This window comes from Melanotaenia boesemani, chromosome 5 (assembly GCF_017639745.1).
Source record: "Melanotaenia boesemani isolate fMelBoe1 chromosome 5, fMelBoe1.pri, whole genome shotgun sequence".
In the NCBI taxonomy this organism is placed as follows: Eukaryota; Metazoa; Chordata; class Actinopteri; order Atheriniformes; family Melanotaeniidae; genus Melanotaenia; species Melanotaenia boesemani.
This window is the reverse complement of record NC_055686.1, coordinates 35,948,904-35,973,763: the sequence shown is the minus strand read 5'-3', so window position 1 is coordinate 35,973,763 and position 24,860 is coordinate 35,948,904. Positions and strand designations below refer to the sequence as shown.

Below are 24,860 nucleotides of genomic sequence, written 5' to 3'. Positions count from 1 at the left end.
GAAAAGGCTTGGTCTACAAAGTACTGCTGATAATAAATTCTGTTCTGTTGTTGTGGTTGACCTTTATGGTGCAGTATCGATTAACATTAATTTTACATCATTTTAGCCTAATACTCTGATAACTGAGGCTTTCCTGAAAAACAATGTCTGGACGTTGACTGGGATTAAAAGAGTTGAGCTTCTACATGCAGTTTTACATTAATAAAAACAAAAAAATTAATAAATAAACAAGCAAAACAAAAATACCAGGAAATGGCTTAGAGTTTTAAGTGTTTAGGTGTAAGAAAATGAAAATGAATCATAATCAGTAATTGATACTATGCTGCTAAAATGACAAACATCCCTCAAACCTCATTGTTTGGATTTGTGTACTTCTGACGTTATTTGGTTTCTATAACACACAGAGATGTCAAATGATTAAAACTTTTAATGAGATTAATCATAGCTTACAAATTAATCATGATTTACCACCATTCGCAACTATGTCTGAAATCTGCCCATTTTTACTGTATTGTACCAACAGAAAGAGCAAAAACTTGGGTTTTTCTTTGCATTTTTACATTAGATGATCATTTTAATAATCAGTTCATTATTACATAAAATCAAGACCTTATAAATATATCTCCTCTATATATATATATATATATAGATATATATATATATATCAACGACAGCCTTCATGATTCACAACAGGAGAGGAAGGGGGCAGAGGAGGAGGCTGCTGCTGTACAGCTGGAGACCACCAGACAGTAATGTTTGTGCAAACTACGTCAAAATTTGTTGTTTTTTTTTAATGTAGCGCATGTTGAACCATCTCACCAGGAAAAGTGTGGGTGTTAAAACATCCTCGTCCCCCACCTGTGTGATGCCTTCAAATCCATCCACAGAGCCAGCCAGCTCACCTTTAGAAATCTCCATGTCTCGCCATCACAAATTACAGATAGATAGAAAATCTTTATTGTCATTGTAACATGTACAACAAAATTTGAAAGAGCCATCCAGCAAGATACTTCATATATAAAATTAGTACAAAACAAATAAAGAAAAGCAAAAAATCATGCACATGCGTTACAATTTTTAACGGTTACTTACATAAATTAGTTAACAAGTGTTTTTTTGACAGCCTTAGTAACACGTTTTCTTATCTTTTAAACATGGACTAAAAATCTATACACTTGATTATTATTGTTAAACAGTTACAATCAACTTATTGAGCATTTTTTCCTTATCTTTATTCCTCTTTAAATAAAACGAGGCCCACCAACCAGCCCCAGTGAACAACTGCAGTCATCTAACCACTGAAAGGGAAACCGTAGAGGTTTGGGGTTGCAAGCCATGCAGAGGTTTTATGTTTCTTACCATCGTGTTTGTTGACTTGGTAACCAGTTTAGAGGTGTACTGCAGCCTGTCCTTGCCTTGCCTGCTTCTGACCAGTAATGCTGAGTCATGGGTTAAGTTTCGGTCTTTAAACAATGATGTTTTCTTGTTTTTTCCCAGAAAACAGTACAAATTCTATTATTAAACTGCACGTCAAAAGAATTAAACCAGTCGACCACACCTCGACCGGATATTGTTTCTGTCCAAGACTCTGTGATAAAGACTTCTCATCTAAACAGAAGGATGGGTGGAAAGTCAATCTGAGACCGAAGCTAACATCTGTTGATCAGGTATCACAGCAACCTTCCCTTCAGGATCATTGGTAACACTTTCTCCTCTCACAAACTAGCTAGCTTCTATTCTACAGTCATTTAGGAAATGCTTTTCTCTGAAAGGACTTGCATCTGAAGGAGGTTAGGCAGTAGCATTAAGGGTTTTGCCTCAGGAATTTGAACTCCAGTCTAGCCACCAAGCTAGATAGATCCGAAACTCTCTCCCAGTTTGATGTTGATGGACCATGAAAACCAGAGATATGATGGTTTCAGTTGAAAATACAAAAACATTTATCCCAGAGTAAAACTGGGGTGGGCACATACCATTACTTTCAATATATCCACAATTATTGTCATTTTACTAAACAGCAAAAAAGTGATTTTTTATTATTTTTTATTTTATTTTAAAATGGCGCTTATTTCTTTTTGGATTAGATGGTTTGTGTCTGTGTTAATAAAACAGGTTAAAGTGAAAAAACCATCAGATCGTATGAATGAGGTTGTGCTGAGAGAAAATAAAGATCCCAAACATGGCTGTGGTAAACATTTTCTTTTTCTTTGTGTTTTATAAAAGGAAAATAAAAATATTCAGGTTTAGTGTTATCAGGACTTTACTGAGTTGTAGGACAAAGGTTAAATATCAGTTATGGTGATAAACTCATTTTAAAATGATAGCTGCCACCACAACATAACAATAAATACGATTTTCCTCTGGAACTAGCCTAATGAAGTCTGATGGAAAAGGTCTCTTCTGCTGGGTTGTAATATCAGACATGAAGGTGGTGATGAAGGTGTTCCTTCACCACCTCCACCTCTTCTTCCAGAATGTAAACAGTACTTTGTTTACTTCTTTCTGATTTCAACAATATTTTTTTTGTTTTTGTTCAAGATGAGTGGGAGGGGGAGGGATGGTGTTGTGGCCTAGTGGTGACAGAAGTGGGTTTGGGTCTTGTTTCCCAAGTGTGCCAACAGAGGTGAACCATTGTGGGCCCTTGAGCAAGACACTTAACCCCTCCCAACTGCTTCCCCGATGCCAAAACATGGCAGCCCACTGCTCTCTAGTACAGCTACAGAAGGGTTAAATGCAGAACTGAATTTCCCGTTTGAGATTAATAAAGTTTTAAAAAATAAAGAAAAAAAAGAGGTGATTGTTTCTGCTTTTTCTCACAAACTGACTGACCTGTACTGTACTCAGTACATGACAGGACAGGAGTTGTACTGGAAGTCCGAGTGTACAGTGTGAAGAGAAATGGTGAGGGTACAGTCCCTTGTGGTGCTCCAGTGCTGCTGACCACCATCTCATGCACACAACAAACTGTGGTCTGCTTGTTGGGTAGTCGTAAATGGAGGTGTCCACCTGGAATTTATGGAGTTTCTCACATAACAGAACAGCTGAATTTTATTTAAAGCACTTGAAAAATCAAAGAACATGGTCCTCAAGTGCAGCCTGATTTGTCCAGATGAGAGTGGGTTTTCTGAAGCAGGTAGATGATGGTGTCTTCAACCCCAAGAACATTACGATATTTAAACTCTAATGGGTTCTGAAAGGTGTTGAGTTGCTTATCAAGATGAGCCAATAACAGTCTCTCAAGGACTTTCATGATGTGAGATGACAGGGCAGCTGGTTTGTAATCATTGGATTCAGATGGTTGGGATTTTTTAGGTACCTGAACAATGCAGAATGTTTTCCACAACACAGTGTTTCTATGGCCATGATTCCACGTTCCTGTAATGACCGTGTTTCTATGTTTCTGTAACTGCTGGGATCCCACATAATGTAGGCGACTTTATTTTGTGTATTTTGTGCTGCCATGCACACTCTCGTGGCTACTAGGGAGGAAAAGAAGAGGAGGGAAAGGGGGGTTCAGAAAGGGGGATTTGAATGTGATCTAATGTCTTTTGACAGTTGGTATTTGGAATGAAAGACTGGAGGCTTTATTGTATCATGGAAGGGAGAAGAAAACAAAAGCAAACTTGGACATCCCACTCTCTCCACTGTGGTTAATATGTTTACGCACTCAGTCCATCCTTCTCTGACAAAGACAGAAAATCGGCGTAGAGTTTTATCATAAATTTACTCTGTCCACTTCATCAGGTCCACCTTGCTAGTACCAGGATGGACCCCTTATTCCTTCAGAACTGCCTGAATTCTTGGTGTCATAGATCGACGAGATGTCGGAAACATTCCTCTGATATTTTTCTCTGTATTGACATGATAGCATCACACAGTTGCTGCAGATTTGTCAGCTGCACTATTGACAGCTTTGTGACATGCATTATTCTGCTGCATCAGAAGATGGTAACTTGTCATAATGGAATGGACATGGTCAACAGCAATACTCAGTGAAAGGGAAGGAGATACTGTTGATCCAAGACAGGATGGATCCATGCTTTCATGCTGTTTCCACCAAATTTGGAGCCTACCATCTGACTGTGCAGCTGGGATGGAGACTCGTCAGACCAGGAAATGTTTTTCCATCTTCTTTTGTCCAGTTTTGGTGAGTCTGTGTGAATTAAAGCCTCAGATTCCTGTTCTTATCTTAAAGGACTGGCACCTGGTGCGGTCTGCTGCTGCTGTAGCTTATCTGCTTCAAGGTTGGACGTGTTGTGTTCAGAGATGGTATCACATACCTTGCAATTCCTGTTGCCTTTCTATTATTTCCAACCAATCTGTTCATTCTGCTCTGAACTTTGACACCACCAAGACAAGACCAAGGCATTTTGGTCCAGGCAACTGCGGCTCACTGGATATTTTTATCTTTTTCAGACATTCACTGTAAACTCTAGAGATGGTTGTGTGTGAAAATCCCAGTAGATCAGCTGTTTCTGAAATATTCAGACCAACAGCCATGCCACATTCAAAGTCACTGAAATCCCCTTCCTTCCTCATTTTGATGCTGAGTTTGAACGTCAGCAAGTCGTCTTGACCATGTCTATATGGCTAAATGCACTGAGTGGCTGCCATGTGATTGGCTGATGAGATATTTGTGTTAACAGCAGCTGAAGAAGTAGACCTGACTAAGTGGATGGTGAGTGCACATTTTGAAGGTGTTATTCATACAGTCATGGAAGATCTTCAACCATCTGTTGATCTCTTATTTACACTGCTTCTTCCACCATCTTTGAACTTGACCAGAAATCTGCATTTGTGGTCATGTGACAGTTTGCTGGTGTAGCTTCCTGGTTCTGTCTCATGATGGTTGTGGAACATACGTTTTGGAACATGTGCAAACATGCTTTTAATGTACAAGTGTATCCACATGTGCTAACCCCACTGCTTCTACTGCTTCTTCCAAAGTTATGTAAGCACTGTGTCAGTGGTGGCAACTTTATCGTGTTTACATAGATCAGTTTTTGTTGACATTAGTTATATAATGTCTGTAGATCAGTGGGACTCTAATGATCAACATGTCCACCTTTACATTCATTATGAGATTATTTATTAAAAAAATGTGTCTTTTTTTCTTTTTTTGACTTATTAGATTTTTTTCTGTAATAGAAAATATTGTTTGTCTCAGCATTTTTGAATTTTTGACAGACTTCTAGGTTTTGAGCTGCAGAATATAGTCAGAATAAAATAAAAAAATCTAAATAAATGTCATGTAGTATCTTCTGAACTCGGTAGGAATAAATGACTGCTGGCCCTGTTTTCACAGAACCAGAAGATCTTTTTTTTACATCACTTCAGCTTATTTTCTTTTATCAAGTGATTTCAGGTTAACAGCTAAATTATCAGAATCAGGGTAAAAGTAAAGAACAGGGGTTCTGTAGCCCTGGAGGGCTGGACTATGGGTGGAGCTCATTAGCATATTTATAATCCCTTATCACTGGAGGAGCCTGTTACAGTTTGTTGATGTTCTCAAAGTGACAAGAGCAAAGTTTGGCCTGGTTATGTAATACTTCACAAGAAACTTAGTCTGTGGCGGGAAGGTCTGTATCTGCCATGTATCTTGTTTAGATTTTTGTACTTCATCATCACTTCAGCAGCTGTTTATTAAATGGTAAGTATTTATATAGCTCTTTAAATGGTAAATGCTCTGTACTTACATAGCACTTTTATCCAAGCTCTGTACATATACGTCACATTCACACACTGATGGCACTCAAGGCGCTCAACCACAACCCATCAGGAGCAATTAGGGGTTCAGGGTCTTGCCCAAGGACACCTCAACATGAATTTGACTGTCCGAACCGGCAATCTCCAGGCTGCAAGACGACCACTCTAGCTTGCTGAGCCACACCGCCCTTTATTAAACCTGTCAGCTTAACCTTGATGAATCTTTTGCATCAGCAAAACAGTTTCAGACTAAGGCTGCACGATATACAAGAAAAATTACCTTCATGGCAACAACTGTCTAAAATGTGATAAATAGTAGTCCTTTTATGCATATTTTAAGGAAGTGACGTGATTTTGTTCCAAACGCTGCTGTGCATTCATGCTCTGTGTTCATCTGTTACCAGTCAAATGGATTCTTACCGTCCTGGATGCTCCATGTAGATGCTAATGGGGGTGGCAATAGATCACACAGAGTTAGCGTTTTCATAGCAGAAAGTAGAAAAAAAACAAAAAAGTGATGAATTTCTGGATTAAACAGCACATTTCCTTAGAAACGAGATAGTTTACTGGTCCCACTTTAACATTATCCAGGGCAGGTCTGATGGTTTTCTGGTCCCAGTTTAACATTATCCAGGGCGGGTCTGATGGTTTACTGGTCCCAGTTTAACGTTATCCAGGGCGGATCTAATGGTTTACTGGTCCCAGTTTAACATTATCCAGGGCGGGTCTTATGGTTTACTGGTCCCAGGTTAACGTTATCCAGAGCGGGTCTAATGATTTACTGATCCTAGTTTAACATTATCCAGGGCGGGTCTTATGGTTTTCTGGTCCCAGTTTAACATTATCCAGGGCGGGTCTGATGGTTTACTGGTCTCAGTTTAACGTTATCCAGGGCGGGTCTAATTATTTACTGGTCCCACTTTAACATTATCCAGGGCAGGTCTTATGATTTACTGGTCCCAGTTTAACATTATCCAGGGCGGGTCTTGTGGTTTACTGGTCCCACTTTAACGTTATCCAGGGCGGGCCTAATGGTTTTCTGGTCCCAGTTTAACATTATCCAGGGCGGGTCTGATGGTTTACTGGTCCCAGGTTAACGTTATCCAGAGCGGGTCTGATGGTTTACTGGTCCCAGGTTAACGTTATCCCGAGCGGGTCTAATGGTTTACTGGTCCCAGGTTAACGTTATCCAGGGCGGGCCTAATGGTTTACTGGTCCCAGTTTAACATTATCAAGGGCGGGTCTGATGGTTTACTGGTCTCAGTTTAACGTTATCCAGGGCGGGTCTAATTATTTACTGGTCCCAGGTTAACGTTATCCAGGGCGGGTCTGACGGTTTTCTGGTCCCAGTTTAACGTTATCCAGGGTGGGCCTAATGGTTCACTGGTCCTAGTTTAACGTTATCCAGGGCTGGTCTGATGGTTTACTGGTCCCAGTTTAACGTTATCCAGGGCGGGTCTGATGGTTTACTGGTCCCAGGTTAACGTTATCCAGAGCGGGTCTGATGGTTTACTGGTCCCAGGTTAACGTTATCCCGAGCGGGTCTAATGGTTTACTGGTCCCAGTTTAACATTATCCAGGGCGGGCCTAATTATTTACTGGTCTCAGGTAACGTTATCCAGGGCGGGTCTGACGGTTTACTGGTCCCAGTTTAACATTATCCAGGGTGGGCCTAATGGTTTACTGGTCCCAGTTTAACGTTATCCAGGGCGGGTCTGATGGTTTACTGGTCCCAGGTTAACGTTATCCAGAGCGGGTCTAATGGTTTACTGGTCCCCGGTAAATGTTACCCAGGGCGGGTCTTATGGTTTTCTGGTCGCAGTTTAACGTTATCCAGGGCGGATCTAATGGTGTACTGGTCCCAGTTTAACATTATCCAGGGCGGGTCTTATGGTTTACTGGTCCCAGGTTAACGTTATCCAGAGCGGGTCTAATGATTTACTGATCCTAGTTTAACATTATCCAGGGCGGGTCTTATGGTTTTCTGGTCCCAGTTTAACATTATCCAGGGCGGGTCTGATGGTTTACTGGTCTCAGTTTAACGTTATCCAGGGCGGGTCTAATTATTTACTGGTCCCACTTTAACATTATCCAGGGCAGGTCTTATGATTTACTGGTCCCAGTTTAACATTATCCAGGGCGGGTCTTGTGGTTTACTGGTCCCACTTTAACGTTATCCAGGGCGGGCCTAATGGTTTTCTGGTCCCAGTTTAACATTATCCAGGGCGGGTCTGATGGTTTACTGGTCCCAGGTTAACGTTATCCAGAGCGGGTCTGATGGTTTACTGGTCCCAGGTTAACGTTATCCCGAGCGGGTCTAATGGTTTACTGGTCCCAGGTTAACGTTATCCAGGGCGGGCCTAATGGTTTACTGGTCCCAGTTTAACATTATCAAGGGCGGGTCTGATGGTTTACTGGTCTCAGTTTAACGTTATCCAGGGGGGGTCTAATTATTTACTGGTCCCAGGTTAACGTTATCCAGGGCGGGTCTGACGGTTTTCTGGTCCCAGTTTAACGTTATCCAGGGTGGGCCTAATGGTTCACTGGTCCTAGTTTAACGTTATCCAGGGCTGGTCTGATGGTTTACTGGTCCCAGTTTAACGTTATCCAGGGCGGGTCTGATGGTTTACTGGTCCCAGGTTAACGTTATCCAGAGCGGGTCTGATGGTTTACTGGTCCCAGGTTAACGTTATCCCGAGCGGGTCTAATGGTTTACTGGTCCCAGTTTAACATTATCCAGGGCGGGCCTAATTATTTACTGGTCTCAGGTAACGTTATCCAGGGCGGGTCTGACGGTTTACTGGTCCCAGTTTAACATTATCCAGGGTGGGCCTAATGGTTTACTGGTCCCAGTTTAACGTTATCCAGGGCGGGTCTGATGGTTTACTGGTCCCAGGTTAACGTTATCCAGAGCGGGTCTAATGGTTTACTGGTCCCCGGTAAATGTTACCCAGGGCGGGTCTTATGGTTTTCTGGTCGCAGTTTAACATTATCCAGCGCGGGCCTAATGGTTTACTGGTCCCAGTTTAACATTATCCAGGGCGGGTCTGATGGTGTACTGGTCTCAGTTTAACGTTATCCAGGGCGGGTCTAATAGTTTACTGGTCCCAGGTTAACGTTATCCAGGGCGGGTCTGATGGTTTACTGGTCCCAGGTTAACGTTATCCAGGGCGGGTCTGATGGTTTACTGGTCCCAGTTTAACATTATCCAGGGCGGGTCCTATGGTTTACTGGTCCCAGTTTAACGTTATCCAGGGCGGGTCTTATGGTTTACTGGTCCCAGGTTAAATGTCATCCAGGGCAGGTCTGATGGTTTACTGGTCCCAGATTAACATTATCCAGGGCGGGTCTAATTATTTACTGGTCCCAGGTAACGTTATCCAGGGCGGGTCTGACGGTTTACTGGTCCCAGTTTAACGTTATCCAGGGTGGGCCTAATGGTTTACTGGTCCCAGTTTAACGTTATCCAGGGCGGGTCTGATGGTTTACTGGTCCCAGTTTAACGTTATCCAGAGCGGGTCTAATGGTTTACTGGTCCCCGGTAAATGTTACCCAGGGCGGGTCTTATGGTTTTCTGGTCGCAGTTTAACATTATCCAGCGCGGGCCTAATGGTTTACTGGTCCCAGTTTAACATTATCCAGGGCGGGTCTGATGGTGTACTGGTCTCAGTTTAACGTTATCCAGGGCGGGTCTAATAGTTTACTGGTCCCAGGTTAACGTTATCCAGGGCGGGTCTGATGGTTTACTGGTCCCAGGTTAACATTATCCAGGGCGGGTCCTATGGTTTACTGGTCCCAGTTTAACGTTATCCAGGGCGGGTCTTATGGTTTACTGGTCCCAGGTTAAATGTCATCCAGGGCAGGTCTGATGGTTTACTGGTCCCAGGTTAACGTTATCCATGGCGGGTCTTATGGTTTACTGGTCCCAGGTTAACGTTATCCAGGGCGGGTCTGATGGTTTACTGGTCCCACTTTAACGTTATCCAGAGAGGGGTCTAATGATTTACTGGTCCCAGTTTAACATTATCCAGGGCGGGCCTAATGGTTTACTGGTCCCAATTTAACATTATCCAGGGCAGGTCTGATGGTTTACTGGCCCCAATTTAACGTTATCCAGGGCAGGTCTTATGGTTTACTGGTTCCAGGTTAACGTTATCCATGGCGGGTCTTATGGTTTACTGGTCCCAGGTTAACGTTATCCAGGGCGGGTCTGATGGTTTACTGGTCCCACTTTAACGTTATCCAGAGAGGGGTCTAATGATTTACTGGTCCCAGTTTAACATTATCCAGGGCGGGCCTAATGGTTTACTGGTCCCAATTTAACATTATCCAGGGCAGGTCTGATGGTTTACTGGCCCCAATTTAACGTTATCCAGGGCAGGTCTTATGGTTTACTGGTTCCAGGTTAACGTTATCCAGGGCGGGTCTTATGGTTTTCTGGTCCCACTTTAACATTATCCAGGGCGGGTCTAATGATTTACTGGTCCCAGTTTAACGTTATCCAGGGCGGGTCTGATGGTTTAATGGTCCCACTTTAACGTTATCCAGGGAGGGCCTAATGGTATACTGGTCCATGTTTAGAGATTATACAGGGCGGGTCTAATGGTTTACTGGTCTCAGTTTAACGTTATACAGGGCGGGTCTAATGGTTTACTGGTCCCAGTTTAACGTTATCCAGGGCGGGTCTTATGATTTACTGGTCCCAGTTTAACGTTATCCAGGGCAGGTCTGATGGCTTACTGGTCCCAGATTAACGTTATCCATGGCGGGTCTGATGATTTCCTGGTCGCAGTTTTACTTTATCTGGGGCAAATCTTTTGGTTTTCTGGTCCCAGTTTAACATTACTGGTGAGGGTTTTAAATGCTTTCTTCACCATCCTGGATCAAACTGCTCCTCTTTAAGTGTATATTTATTTTAAATGTTAATCTTTTACTTCTTTTAAACTGTTTTATGTTTTTACTTTACTTACATTTTTCTACTGTTCCATAATTTCATACGTAATATTTACACATGATTTTTAAAGTAGTTCTATATTATACATTTTTTTCGCATCTTCTGGAAGGTTTTTCCAGGCTGAATTTCCAAGTGCTTTTCCTGCTTTGTGAATAATTTGAAAGAGACGAGGTGAAGGGTCCCAAATGCTTCTGCACAGTTGGGTTGTAAAATAATCATCAATATAAGGACTAAAAGGTAACTAGTGTAAAGACTAGAGTACATCAAATGGCACTATAATATCTACATTACATTAAAACAGAGAGTCCACTGGTCATGAGGAGATGTGGCCCTGGTACAACTGATGACGTACCCCACAGCGAACCACATCATGTTCAGGAGATCATTCATCTGTGGATGGAAAACAACACTTTTTCCTAAAAGAGAAATCAATGAAGAACAAATTAGCAACAATCCTGGTGATAATCTGGTCCATGCAGAACCAGAGCTGAAGGTTTTTAGGGCTTTTACAGTATATTTCCACATTTCAAAGCTGCACTGAACAGTTTCACTTTCTCTCCGTACCTTCATAATTTTTTCATTTTTCTTGGTTTTTAAGAAAAGAGGTTTCAAGAGGTTTTCAACCGTCCATAACTGATGTAAAGTCCATGTGGTAGAAATAAAAATTGTTCCAAAAAAGGTAAACTGCTGTTTAGAATGATACCTTTCATTCAGTTTAAAACTCTTCAACCATGCTTATAAATTCATCTATGCATTTTGTACACCCAGAAATTGATCCAGCTCAGCTACAGCTGGACATGTCCCTTGTTCATCACAGGGCTAATAATGAGACAGCCATGCACACCCACACTGGCTCAGTTTCATGACAGACGAGCCCAGCAGGGGGAGCTAGCACAAGGACCAGTGTTTGGATGCTATCCATCAGTCATGAAAAAGAGGACAGATTTCATACCACACTGTACTTGTTGAAGCCTGAAGGTGGAGTAGAAGATTCTCTAGGCAAGAAAAAACACTGGTTCTGACAAAAACATTATCAACATTTCATAGCCCTCAACATTTTGGACAAGTAGATTGTTGCTAATCTGTTTAAATAGAAATAAAATCCTGAATTGGATTTTGACAGGCTGTATTGATGTGATTTATCACATTTTCTTGTTAAAACACATATTGCTGTATTTTACACAACAGCAGTGATGACATTCCAGAGAGGCAGAACCTCTGAGATCTAAAGATAGAGAGAGAGATCTGAGATAAACTTGGTCTAAAAATTGTGGAACTATTTTACAAAATTGCACAAATGTTCCTGTCAGCTGTGTGTGAGTCTAACAACTTGGTGACACTGAGGTTGGATTGGAAACTGCAGAAAAAATAATCCACAAAGAGTTAGGTGGTTGACATTGGGAGCCACATTTCAACACTGTCATAACCAGATAGAGTGAAGAAATCTTGTAAATAGTTTTGTGGTTGCATATCATCTTAAAATGACTCCAACTCAACCGGTTGGATTCACTGAAGCCAAACCATGAGTTGAATCTCACCTGAACACCCCACTATTTCAGGAACACCTCGTAAATTGACAGCAGGCTAACAACACATGGTGGTACGGTACAGATGTCAGAAATCATGGAATGCTGATCACCTAAATCCTGTTTTATCCAAGTATTTTTAAATATTTGACTATGAAGTGGTTCTGAGTTGCAGCAGCAAGATCTCATCTTCAACTTGTCAGGAATCCTGTCCATTAATGATCCAGTGTTTAACTTGTAAGGAATCCTGTTCGTTAATGATCCAGTCTTCAACCTGTAAGGAATCCTGTCCGTTAATGATCTTATCTTCAACCTGTTGGGAATCTTATACGTTAATGATCCTGTCTTTAACCTGTCAGGAATCCCGACTGTTAATGATCCAGTCTTCAACCTATCAGGAATCCTGTCCGTTAATGATCCGGTCTTCAACCTGTCAGGAATCCTGTCCGTTAATGATCCTGTCTTCAACCTGTCAGGAATCTTGTCCGTTAATGATCCGGTCTTCAACCTGTCAGGAATCCTGTCCGTTAATGATCCGGTCTTCAACCTGGCAGGAATCCCGTCCGTTAATGATCCGGTCTTCAACCTGTCAGGAATCCCGACTGTTAATGATCCAGTCTTCAACCTATCAGGAATCCTGTCCGTTAATGATCCGGTCTTCAACCTGTGGGGAATCCTGTCTGTTAATGATCCTGTCTTCAACCTGTCAGGAATCCTGTCCGTTAATGATCCTGTCTTCAACCTGTCAGGAATCCTGTCTGTTAATGATCCTGTCTTCAACCTGTCAGGAATCCTGTCTGTTAATGATCCTGTCTTCAACCTGTCAGGAATCCTGTCCGTTAATGATCCTGTGTTCAACCTGTCAGGAATCCTGTCCATTAATGATCCAGTCCTCAACCTGTCAGGAATCCCGTCCGTTAATGATCCAGTCTTCAACCTGTCAGGAATCCCGTCCGTTAATGATCCTGTCTTTAACCTGTCAGGAATCCCGTCCGTTAATGTTCCAGTCTTCAACCTGTCAGGAATCCCGTCCGTTAATGATCCAATCTTCAACCTGTCAGGAATCCTGTCCGTTAATGATCCTGTGTTCAACCTGTCAGGAATCCTGTCCATTAATGATCCAGTCCTCAACCTGTCAGGAATCCCGTCCGTTAATGATCCAGTCTTCAACCTGTCAGGAATCCCGTCCGTTAATGATCCTGTCTTTAACCTGTCAGGAATCCCGTCCGTTAATGTTCCAGTCTTCAACCTGTCAGGAATCCCGTCCGTTAATGATCCAATCTTCAACCTGTCAGGAATCCCGTCCGTTAATGATCCAGTCTTTAACCTGTCAGGAATCCCGTCCGTTAATGATCCTGTCTTCAACCTGTCAGGAATCCTGTCCGTTAATGATCCGGTCTTCAACCTGTCAGGAATCCCGTCCGTTAATGATCCGGTCTTCAACCTGTCAGGAATCCCATCCGTTAATGATCCTCTCTTCAACCTGTCAGGAATCCTGTTCGTTAATGATCCTGTCTTCAACCTGTCAGGAATCCTTTCCATTAATGATCCAATCTTCAACCTGTCAGGAATCCCGTCCGTTAATGATCCTGTCTTCAACCTGTGGGGAATCCTTTCCATTAATGATCCGATCTTCAACCTGTGGGGAATCCTGTCCATTAATGATCCAATCTTCAATCTGTCAGGAATCCCGTCCGTTAATGATCCAATCTTCAACCTGTCAGGAATCCCGTCCGTTAATGATCCGGTCTTCAACCTGTCAGGAATCCCATCCGTTAATGATCCTTTCTTCAACCTGTCAGGAATCCTGTTCGTTAATGATCCTGTCTTCAACCTGTGGGGAATCGTTTCCATTAATGATCTAATCTTCAACCTGTCAGGAATCCCGTCCGTTAATGATCCTGTCTTCAACCTGTGGGGAATCCTTTCCATTAATGATCCAATCTTCAACCTGTGGGGAATCCTGTCCATTAATGATCCAATCTTCAATCTGTCAGGAATCCCGTCCGTTAATGATCCAGTCTTCAACCTGTCAGGAATCCCATCTGTTAATGATTCTGTCTTCAACCTGTCAGGAATCCCGTCCGTTAATGATCCAATCTTCAACCTGTGGGGAATCCTTTCCATTAATGATCCAATCTTCAACCTGTGGGGAATCCTGTCCATTAATGATCCAATCTTCAAACTGTCAGGAATCCCGGCTGTTATTGATCCAGTCTTCAACCTGTCAGGAATCCCGTCCGTTAATGATCCTGTCTTCAACCTGTCAGGAATCCTTTCCATTAATGTTCCAATCTTCAACCTGTCAGGAATCCCGTCCGTTAATGATTTCAGTCTTCAACCTGTCAGGAATCCCGTCCGTTAATGATCCAGTCTTCAACCTGTCAGGAATCCCGTCCGTTAATGATTCTGTCTTCAACCTGTCAGGAATCCCGTCCCTTAATGATCCAATCTTCAACCTGTGGGGAATCCTGTCCATTAATGATCCAATCTTTAAACTGTCAGGAATCCCGGCCGTTATTGATCCAGTCTTCAACCTGTCAGGAATCCCGTCCGTTAATGATCCAATCTTCAACCTGTGGGGAATCCTGTCCATTAATGATCCAATCTTTAAACTGTCAGGAATCCCGGCCGTTATTGATCCAGTCTTCAACCTGTCAGGAATCCCGTCCGTTAATGATCCTGTCTTCAACCTGTCAGGAATCCCGTCCGTTAATGATCCTGTCTTTAACCTGTCAGGAATCCCGTCCATTAATGATCCAATCTTCAACCTGTCAGGAATCCCGTCCGTTAATGATCCAATCTTCAACCTGTCAGGAATCCCGTCCGTTAATGATCCGGTCTTCAACCTGTCAGGAATCCCATCCGTTAATGATCCTTTCTTCAACCTGTCAGGAATCCTGTTCGTTAATGATCCTGTCTTCAACCTGTGGGGAATCGTTTCCATTAATGATCTAATCTTCAACCTGTCAGGAATCCCGTCCGTTAATGATCCTGTCTTCAACCTGTGGGGAATCCTTTCCATTAATGATCCAATCTTCAACCTGTGGGGAATCCTGTCCATTAATGATCCAATCTTCAATCTGTCAGGAATCCCGTCCGTTAATGATCCAGTCTTCAACCTGTCAGGAATCCCATCTGTTAATGATTCTGTCTTCAACCTGTCAGGAATCCCGTCCGTTAATGATCCAATCTTCAACCTGTGGGGAATCCTTTCCATTAATGATCCAATCTTCAACCTGTGGGGAATCCTGTCCATTAATGATCCAATCTTCAAACTGTCAGGAATCCCGGCTGTTATTGATCCAGTCTTCAACCTGTCAGGAATCCCGTCCGTTAATGATCCTGTCTTCAACCTGTCAGGAATCCTTTCCATTAATGTTCCAATCTTCAACCTGTCAGGAATCCCGTCCGTTAATGATTTCAGTCTTCAACCTGTCAGGAATCCCGTCCGTTAATGATCCAGTCTTCAACCTGTCAGGAATCCCGTCCGTTAATGATCCAGTCTTCAACTTGTCGTGAATCCCTTCTGTTAATGATCCTGTCTTTAACCTGTCAGGAATCCCGTCCGTTAATGATCCAATCTTCAACCTGTCAGGAATCCTGTCCGTTAATGATCCAATCTTCAACCTGTGGGGAATCCTTTCCATTAATGATCCAATCTTCAACCTGTCAGGAATCCCGTCCGTTTATGATCCAGTCTTCCAGTTGTCGTGAATCCCTTCTGTTAATGATCCTGTGTTCAATCCGTTGAGAATCCCGTCCATTAACGATCTTGTCGTCAACCTGTCGGGATCCTCTTTGTTAATGATCCCACGTTTAACTCGTTTAATAATTCCACCTGATGGGAATCCCATGTTCAGCCTGTCGGAAACCTGCCCTATAATAATCCAGCCTTCAACTTGCCGGGAATCCCATTCATGCTTGGCAGCAAAGTCGTTTAGCTGATTAAATCTGGAGTTAGTGTTTCAGTCTAAAAGTTTGTCCATGAACCTTCCAGTACTACATCTTGCAAAGTCTACAGGCGACTGGTTGAAGAACTGATCCAACGATTCTTGATTGATCAGTCGGGGTTTTTACTGTGGAGACTACTAAAGGCATTACTGTCTTTTAAAGTTCTGACTAATGGATGGGAAGTTGACACTAAAGTTTGATCGGATCAACTTCGAGCCACAGATCTGGTAGAAATTAAATACATCTACAGAAAACCAGCAAATGAATAGCAAAAACATTGAGAGGTTGCATGAAGGTTTTCATGATTCTGATTAACATGTTTTTCTTGTATATTGTTATTTAGATCAGTGGGTAAGTTCAGAAGATTTTACTTCTGCATGGAGGGCTCTTCCAGTCATGACTTACTGTACTATTTTCTTTATGAACATCATGATTTTCTTGTAAACACCAGTCAGATTTATATTTACTGGCTTTTTTTAATGATGGTAGATGGTTTAGTTTTAGCATTTTTTGTTCAAAGGTCACAGTTTGGGTATATTATTATGGGACTCATCTAAAAGGAAAGTAGAAGTAGGTTGCTGAGATACTCCCAGCCTCCCTCCGTCGGCTCATAGGAGAACACTAGGTGTTATTTTTGTGTTTTAAACCTTAAAAAAAAACAAAATGTTGCTGCTAATGGGAACACAAAAAGTTGAAGGTTTGTTGTTTTGATGCCTTTTGGTTTTGTTGGTAAAATAATTATGTTCATGTACTGGTTATGAGTATTTATTGCAGATAAAATCAGAAGAGATTTATGATGAGTGATCTTTGACAGATTTACCAACTAATCATTTTCTGGTTCCTGTGTCTCAATGGTTTGTTTCATGTACAGGACAGCGTGGGAATAATGGAGCTTGCTTTCGTACAGCAGAGTGATATGCTATAATGATTGCATCAACATGGAGCCCACAGACAGGAAGCACTGGAACCAAGGATCAGCCCAGAAGACATGAATGATTTTGCTGTGGATGTGATCATCACTTGACCAACAGGATAATCTGCTGAAGAACATGGTGTGTTCCCATGGGTTTTGGACTATTAAGGTGCTCAAGAGACCAGTTCTCAGTATGGTCGTATCAGGTCTGTGTTTATGTGTTCCAGACAAAATGCAGAATTATTCATCTTTACAAAGTTGCAGACAATATGGTATATAAAAGTCAGTTTCTGTTTTTGAAGAAAGGTTTTTTTCTTTAAATCCCTCCGATAATCCAAACTGATCAGAAACAGTCAGTAATTGAGTAAATGGTGGAGTTTTCGTTCATTGTCTGTTGGAAAGTCTATTTATTTATGGAAAATGAGTTTGAGTTTATTAACCAATGGTTTGTTGTCAACAAATTATCTGTTCACTTTGGGAAAACAAAATGTATTATATTTACAAATAGTTACAAAAAAATTAAAATAATAAATCATGAAATTGACATAGTTACAAAAATTAAGTTTTTAGGCGTTATTGTAGATCATAATCTAAACTGGAAATCACATATAAATTATGTTAAAACCAAGATGTCAAAATCTATTGCAATACTGTACAAAGTAAAGGACTATCTGTGTCAGAAATCGCTTTTTATTCTAAATAACTCATTGATCGTTCCACATGACCTATTGTGTAGGGATTTGGGGAAACACTTATCACACAAACACAAATTCAGTTTTTTACTGCAAAAGAAGGCCATACGTATAATTTGTAAAAAAAAAAAAAAAAAAAGTATTGTGAACCAACAAATCCACTATTCATTCAGTTACACACACTGAAATTCAGAGATCTTGCAGATTAGAGCACTATTCAAATTATGTATAAAGTTAATAAAAATCAATTGCCATTCTGTATCCAGAGGCAGAGGGAGAAATGTTATGAACTTAGAGGAAATTAAATATTTAGCAAACCAGCGGTACGGACAAATGTTAAGTTTCACTGTGTATCAGTCACTGGTGTCAAACTGTGGAACAGTTGTTCTGAGTTTTACTTTGAAATCAAAGTACATAAATGATATAATAATGAAGGATCATGACAAATGACTATGCCGAAATAAATAAATAAAATAAAAAATATTTCCCTTTTAAATTGAGCCACATTTGGAAGGAAAATGTATTTGTGGGAGAGTCACATACACAACTCTGCTGCTCATCCTTTTTTTCAACAATTTTCTTTCTAAATGTGGCTCATTTAAAAGGGAAATAATCAGACTTTCCAACAGTAAAAGATTTGTTGGTAAAGAAAGAAATTCACCAAACATTTACTGACTTTTCACGATCAGTTTTATCATTTCAAATGTTGAAGAGATTACTAATAGTATAACGATCAAGCTCTTCTTTGTATCAGTGTTCGTACTATTCTTTACCAGGTGTAGTTAAATATAAACATGTTGACCTAAAAAGAAAGTAGGAGTATGGAGTGAGTATTATTCCTAAGTTAAATTCTACTTTGTTCCTGCTATCAGAGCAGGAGGCAGAATATTTAAGATTTTGTTTTGTTGGACTGATAACATCTCAAAATCTAGTGGAGTTTCACGCTGCAAATAAAACTTTAAATGGTGATGTTGCAGGGCTTAACCTCTGCTGGGTTTTCTTCTACATCCAAACAGCTTTGTCTCACACAGGTATTATTACATCACAACCCAAACCTCGCTGAGCTCACATTTGTATAGCTGCTTGCAGGTTGGCATTCTTTGCAAACTTGCCAAATTCCATTTTGTCTGGAGTACTCTGCCAGCCAAAGACAGGAAGCAAGCACAAGCATGGGAGAATGAAACGAACAAAGAGTCAGCGACTGAAAGACAAAAACAAAAGCACATCACTCCCACTGGCAGGATTGGCCAAGCCTGACAGTTAATCTCAAAGCATGATGGGAAAATCCCAGCGTCTGCAGCGTATAAATGTGTTTGTCCGCTGGGAGCAGACAGTGTTTTCTCTGTAAATGCCCTGACAGCTCACATGGCCCACTGATAGATTATTTGAACGAATGGAGCTTTTATCTGCTAAACAATTATTAATCTATGAGACCGAACAAGTTTAATCAATACTCTCTTCTATTGGCACACAAAAAAGAAGTATGACGTAGTGTACTGTATGATAGCAAAAACAATATTATATTTCAGCAGTTTAGTCATCTTCCTCACACAGATCACACACAAAGCTCTATTTTTATCTGTTTATCTAAGTTTTCAGGGTTCATTTGTTAACATAAACTTACTGTACAAGTTAAACACCAACAGACAAACATGGACATGCATTTTACATGCCAGCAGTTTAGAAAACCGGAGACAATCCAGCAGATTTAAGCCCACTGTTATTGTTATTGTTAGAGCTACCCTGTGGTATTTCACTCAGCTTTTATATGTATTCAGATGGAGGACATAACACTGGTTTTTAACCCAATAGTTTCATTAGAAAATAGACTAATGTTGTATAACTATTGTTGTTTTTCCATTGAATGAATTATTTTTCTTTTAGATTTCAGTTATTTTATTGGAAATCAGGTTTCTGAGTAAATCTGTATTAATTTGGCATTTTTAAGTTAGAAGTGCAAGACTGTGTGATTTGTTCTAAACCTGGTATCTGAGCTGTTCCTGGGACAAAGATCTCTGATGTTCCGAGGGTTTGATCTGGGATCAGTTTTTGGTCCCTTCAGTAAACACAGCTCTACTGTTGCCTTCACATCTATTCCTCTTTTAGTTTGTGGTATATTTTCTCAGCTTCTTGATGCTGCTGTCTTACTACATACATCTGTCCACAGTTGGGTAGCCATCACGCCTTTATGAGTCTGGATCTGGAAGCCCCAGGGATTTCAGCTCTATTATTTTTCTCCACCTTTGGAAGTAACGTCCATGTGGAACCTCTAACCAAACTCAGCATTCCTCAGACGTTCCTCTAGTTCCAGCCTCTTGGTTATGGTGGTCCATGACCACCATACCTGTCTATGTGCTGGACCATCTCAGGGTATATTGGCACTGTGTTTCTGGTTTGGTAAACATCCTGTTTATTTTCCTGAGTTTTTCTCCTCTGGTGAACCTTTTCAGATTGGTTGATGGGATGAATTGCCTCGGATACAAACAGCGTTTGTATTTCTTAAAAAGTTCTTTCTTTATTGGACCTTTATGTTGCTCTGATAACTGGCTAACTTCTTTCTGTGATGTCCTCATCTTAAATCCTCAGGAGATACTGCTTCTTTTAGCCTGGAGGACTACTGCTGTTGTCATGTATATCATCTCAATCTCTATTGTGGTCCTTGTGGTTCTTGAAGCTACAGAATGCAGGGCTGCATTCACATCTTCTAACAGACTTCCAGAAGATTCTTTATCTCTTCTCCTTGGTAGAAGCTTTACTTTCTGGCTAAAACAAGTCAAACACCAGTGTTTAGCTGGATCACCTTTAACTTTGATCGATGAGTCCTGGTGTCATCTTTGAAACATGAAAAGAAAAAAGAAATAGCTGAACCAAAACCTGGATCTGACCAGCTGACACTGCCCTCCAGGCTTGTAAGGGATTCTCACAGCTTCATTTACCCAAATACGCCCACTAAATTTGAACTGATCAGTCCACCAATCAATCTTTAGGATCCCTACTTTCTTAGGACTACAAAACTGTTCAGTCCCAACACCTCCAGTTCTCTTTGCTTTGATTTTGTGGAAATAGTCTTGTTCATCTTTTCTCCTGCTAATGTTCTTGGATTTTTTTCACCAGACATTCAACCTTTAACAAGCATCAGGCAGTTCTTAGGGAACCGTACTTTAACCCTTTTGAAATATCTTTCCAGAATATTTCCATGGGGTCGATATAGAACCCAGAGGTAGAAACGGGTAGACACAGTTAAACATGAAGTTGTAAAATGATACAGGATGGTACACGTAAAACACGTAGGTATAGATAGAGACAGGTAGAAACAGATAGAAATAAGTAGATATAAATAGATACAGGTAGAAACACATAGGTAAATAAGTATATATACACTACCAGTCAAAGGTTTTAGAACACCCCAATTTTTCCAGTTATTTATTGAAAATTATGCAGTTTCATATCTCATTTCACTCTGAAATGAAAGTAAAATACAAATGGTTAAAAAATAAATAATGGAATCAGTTTATAGACCAAAAATATATTTTAAACTTTGGGCTCATCAAAGTAGCGTCCTCTGGCAGATATAACAGCTGAACACACTCATGGCATTCTCTCTACAATAGAAATCTGATATTGCTTGGAAATTTCTTCCCATATCTGCATAAATTCCCAAAAATGTGTGGCACTTGTAGGTTGCTTTGCTTTCACTCTTCTGTCCCGTTCGCTCCAAACCAGCTCGATGGGTTTAAGTCTGGAGACTGTGCTGGTTTTCAAGCTTACCATCGTATTCTTTTTTCCTGAGGTAGTTCTGGCATAGCTTGGACTTTCGGGTCATTATCTTGCTGTAGGTTGAACCCCTGACCAACTAGGCGCTTACCAGAGGGTATTGCATGGCGCTGCAGACTGCTGTGGTAGCCATTTTGGTTCAGGGTGCCTCTGGCTCTGTACAGGTCACCAACCCTGGATCAAGCAAACCGGCCCCATCGCTTCTTCATCCAAGTTTGACAGTTGATGCCATACACTGGAACCATCCTTTCGTCGTCCTGTGTGATGAAGTTTACAAATTTCATTCGTCAGTTCGTAATACCTTCTTTCAGTCTTCAGTAATCCAGTGGGAGTGTTTCTTTGCCCAGACAAGCCTCTTATTTATTTAGACGTCTTAGCAATGGCTTTCTTGCTGCAACTCGTCCTGTCAAACATGTCTTCTCTTCACAGTTGAAAAAGAGAGACCCGGGTATAAACAGGTAGAGACAGATAGATACAGAAAAACAGGGAGAAATGATAGACAGACAGACAGACAGACAGACAGACAGACAGACAGACAGATAGATAGATAGATAGACACAAACAAGTAGTTGCATCTATCTATCTATAGATGTAGATAGCATGACTAGATTAATTTAGTCTATTCCATTTATAGCTGTAAGGATCCACCGGAAGGCAGGAGGCCTGACCAGCTGGGTAAAAATCTGTCAGGTTGCCTGGCTGGTCACGCCTCTGGGATACCATCAGCTCATAAAGGCACGTCACAATCCACGTTAGATTACATTTCTGAGAAGACTGAAGTTCCAGTACTAACACATCGAGGTAAAATTACAACTTGTTAAAAAAAAACTCTTTTCTGATTAAAAGGATTCTTACAGCTATAGATATATAGGTAGACGTATGGAGAAACAGATAAATACAGGTAGAAACAGGTAGATATAGATAGAAACAGGTAGATAAAGTTAGAAAGAGGAAGTTGGGTAGACATAAAAACTGAATATGAGAAATCTCAGTTTTGCTGGTTTGCTGTCTCTCAGCTTAACTTGTTTTGGTGTGTCTGCAGGTGTTTTCCACGGGTTGGGTCAGGTGTCTTTCTAAATGTTCGTAGTCTCTGATGCAGCTTTCAGAAAGCTTTCCAACCTCACTGTAATTTTGTAAATGCTGAAAGTAAAAAGATGTTTATGGATGACATGTATGTTATCATGACCCTGCAGAATTCTGTTGTATAATTTTCTATTTTCTCCTTTTGTTTAGATTTTATATAGTATTTCATGTTTTCTTTTTACAAAATGTTTATTTGTACTTCATCATGTGCATTGTTTTTGGTCATAATTAAATAAGAAAAAATACTTCCAACTCCTGGAATCTGTGGTCAAGACTCGATAAAGGGACTTTAGTTCATATTCTTATTTAAAGATCAGGTGTTGACAATGCTACGCTCATCTCATCTGGAGACACCTGATGTGTACATGGGGATGAATAAACACTATCATGGGGATGAATAAACAGTATTTTGAGGAGCTGTGTGAAAGTTTATTGTTTTTGTTTTATTTCGGAAATTTTGTGAATTTTTCTTGCAGAAAATATAGGAAATAGGTGTTTATGATAAGGAACCAGGGAGTAACAAAGGTTCAAGATACCCCACCTTGTATCAGTTTTGTTAAATCTATTTCTTTTCTTCCACCTCCCTCTCCTCCAGCTGTCTGATCTGTGACTAGGTGTCTTTATTTTAATTTTCCTGTATCAGTCTTCACATTAAGATAGATCTCTTGTGGCAGTCACGTGTTTGGTTTCCTTTGGGTTAGCCCATATCTTTTGGTTTTCTTTTGTTTGTTTTCTTTTGTTTTTTAATCATTAATTATGAACATTATTTTCTTGATTTAGGGATCATAATAATTCCAAAGAGTCAAATCTCAAGGACAATTTCATTACTTTGCTTTACACTGGAACCATTTGTGTTTCAAGACAGGTTTACCAGGTTGGGATCGTCATCCTAATCTGACTTCAATAACACAATTCTTAATAACCTCTTATTGACTTTTTATCTCTTCAGTTATTTAAAGATGAAGATTGATACCAGCCTGACTATGCCCCAGCTCCCAGAGGCCCTGGCCCAAGCTGGCCTCCAATTCGCTGTGGCCACTGAGGAGGACTTTGATGAAATCATGTCAATGAGCCAGGACATCTATGGAGGCCTGGACTACCTTCCCACCAGATACTCCAGCTGGCTGCAGGATACCAACCGTACAGTTATACTGGCCCGCAAACAAGGAAAAGTGGTACGTTCGACATACAGCATGGAAATACATGAGAAAGCATTGGTCTGAAGATGGCAGAAACGTTTCCTGAATATATTCTAGAAAACATTGAGAGGGACTTTATCGAACTTAAGTTTTATTTATCTAGTCATTTTACTACTAAACTGAGATAAACATCAACATTAATGTCATTATAGAGGGTAATGACTCTGAGAAACAAACATAATCCATCTTTGGAGACGTTCATGACCAAAACACATCTAATCATTTAAAGGTCGCAGGGTGGGGACTTTGGTTCCCAGATGACTGAAATCTCTTATCTAAAACTTAGCTAGCATATAGAAGCTTTCAGATATCTCCCACATTCTAAGAAAAGTCTGTAAAATTCATGTACTGTAAAAATTTGATTGAACTTTTCACTCTTCTCAAACGTAAACATATCTGAAAGTCCTTTGTTTTGGAGCCATCTGAGATCAGTTTTCTACTCTCAAAGTTTGACGTAGCTTTAGTTTCCTCAAGACATTCACTTTTCTCCGGGTTAACAGATCCACAGTAGTAGTGTGCAAAGACAGCTTACAGTAAATCTATATTCAGCACAAATTTAACCTTTTATCATTGTTACCCTCTAAATTGAGTTACGTGCTTTACTGTCTGTGTTATTTTTTTTTATTTGTATATCAATAATGATGGAATATTCTTGTCTGTTTAAATGTTAAAGTTGACATAATGAGTGCAGTGGACAGTACAGGAAGGGACACCCACCAGCACCACTACCTCCAATCTATGTGTTTAACTGGCAGTAGCTGATTTTGGATCAACTTAATTCAATAATTTGTCACCATGTTGGATGCAAACCGTTGGTGTTCTGCTGCATTATGTTACAGAGCACAGCCACTGTACGCATCACCATCTTGTTTTTGCCACCAGAGATTGACAGCAGCGTTTTAACGAACCGTTTGATGTTAAAATGTGTGCTTTCTATTTTCAGTAAGGTCCAACGTGTACAGATAGGAACACAGACAGCTGAATCAGTCATTTATTTACTTGGTTAGTTCGTTGGTTTAAACCATCTTCAGGTTTCTGGTTTAATCTTGTTTATATAAA

At 40.7% G+C, this 24,860-nt stretch overlaps 1 protein-coding gene across 3 annotated transcripts in view; it reads left to right on the top strand.

Moving 5' to 3' along the window:
• nat16 (N-acetyltransferase 16) overlaps positions 1-24,860 on the top strand; it is a 45,511-nt gene that overhangs the window by 13,419 nt on the left and 7,232 nt on the right. Inside the window, exons 2-3 of one of the 3 annotated variants that reach the window (XM_041984864.1) lie at positions 17,012-17,192; positions 23,552-23,777. In XM_041984864.1, coding sequence (XP_041840798.1) covers positions 23,562-23,777 — 216 coding nt within the window. In that variant the 5' untranslated portion in view covers positions 17,012-17,192; positions 23,552-23,561. Of the gene's footprint in view, positions 1-17,011; positions 17,193-22,259; positions 22,321-23,551; positions 23,778-24,860 lie in introns of those variants that run through there. The other 2 variants (XM_041984866.1, XM_041984865.1) reach the window with 2 other exon arrangements.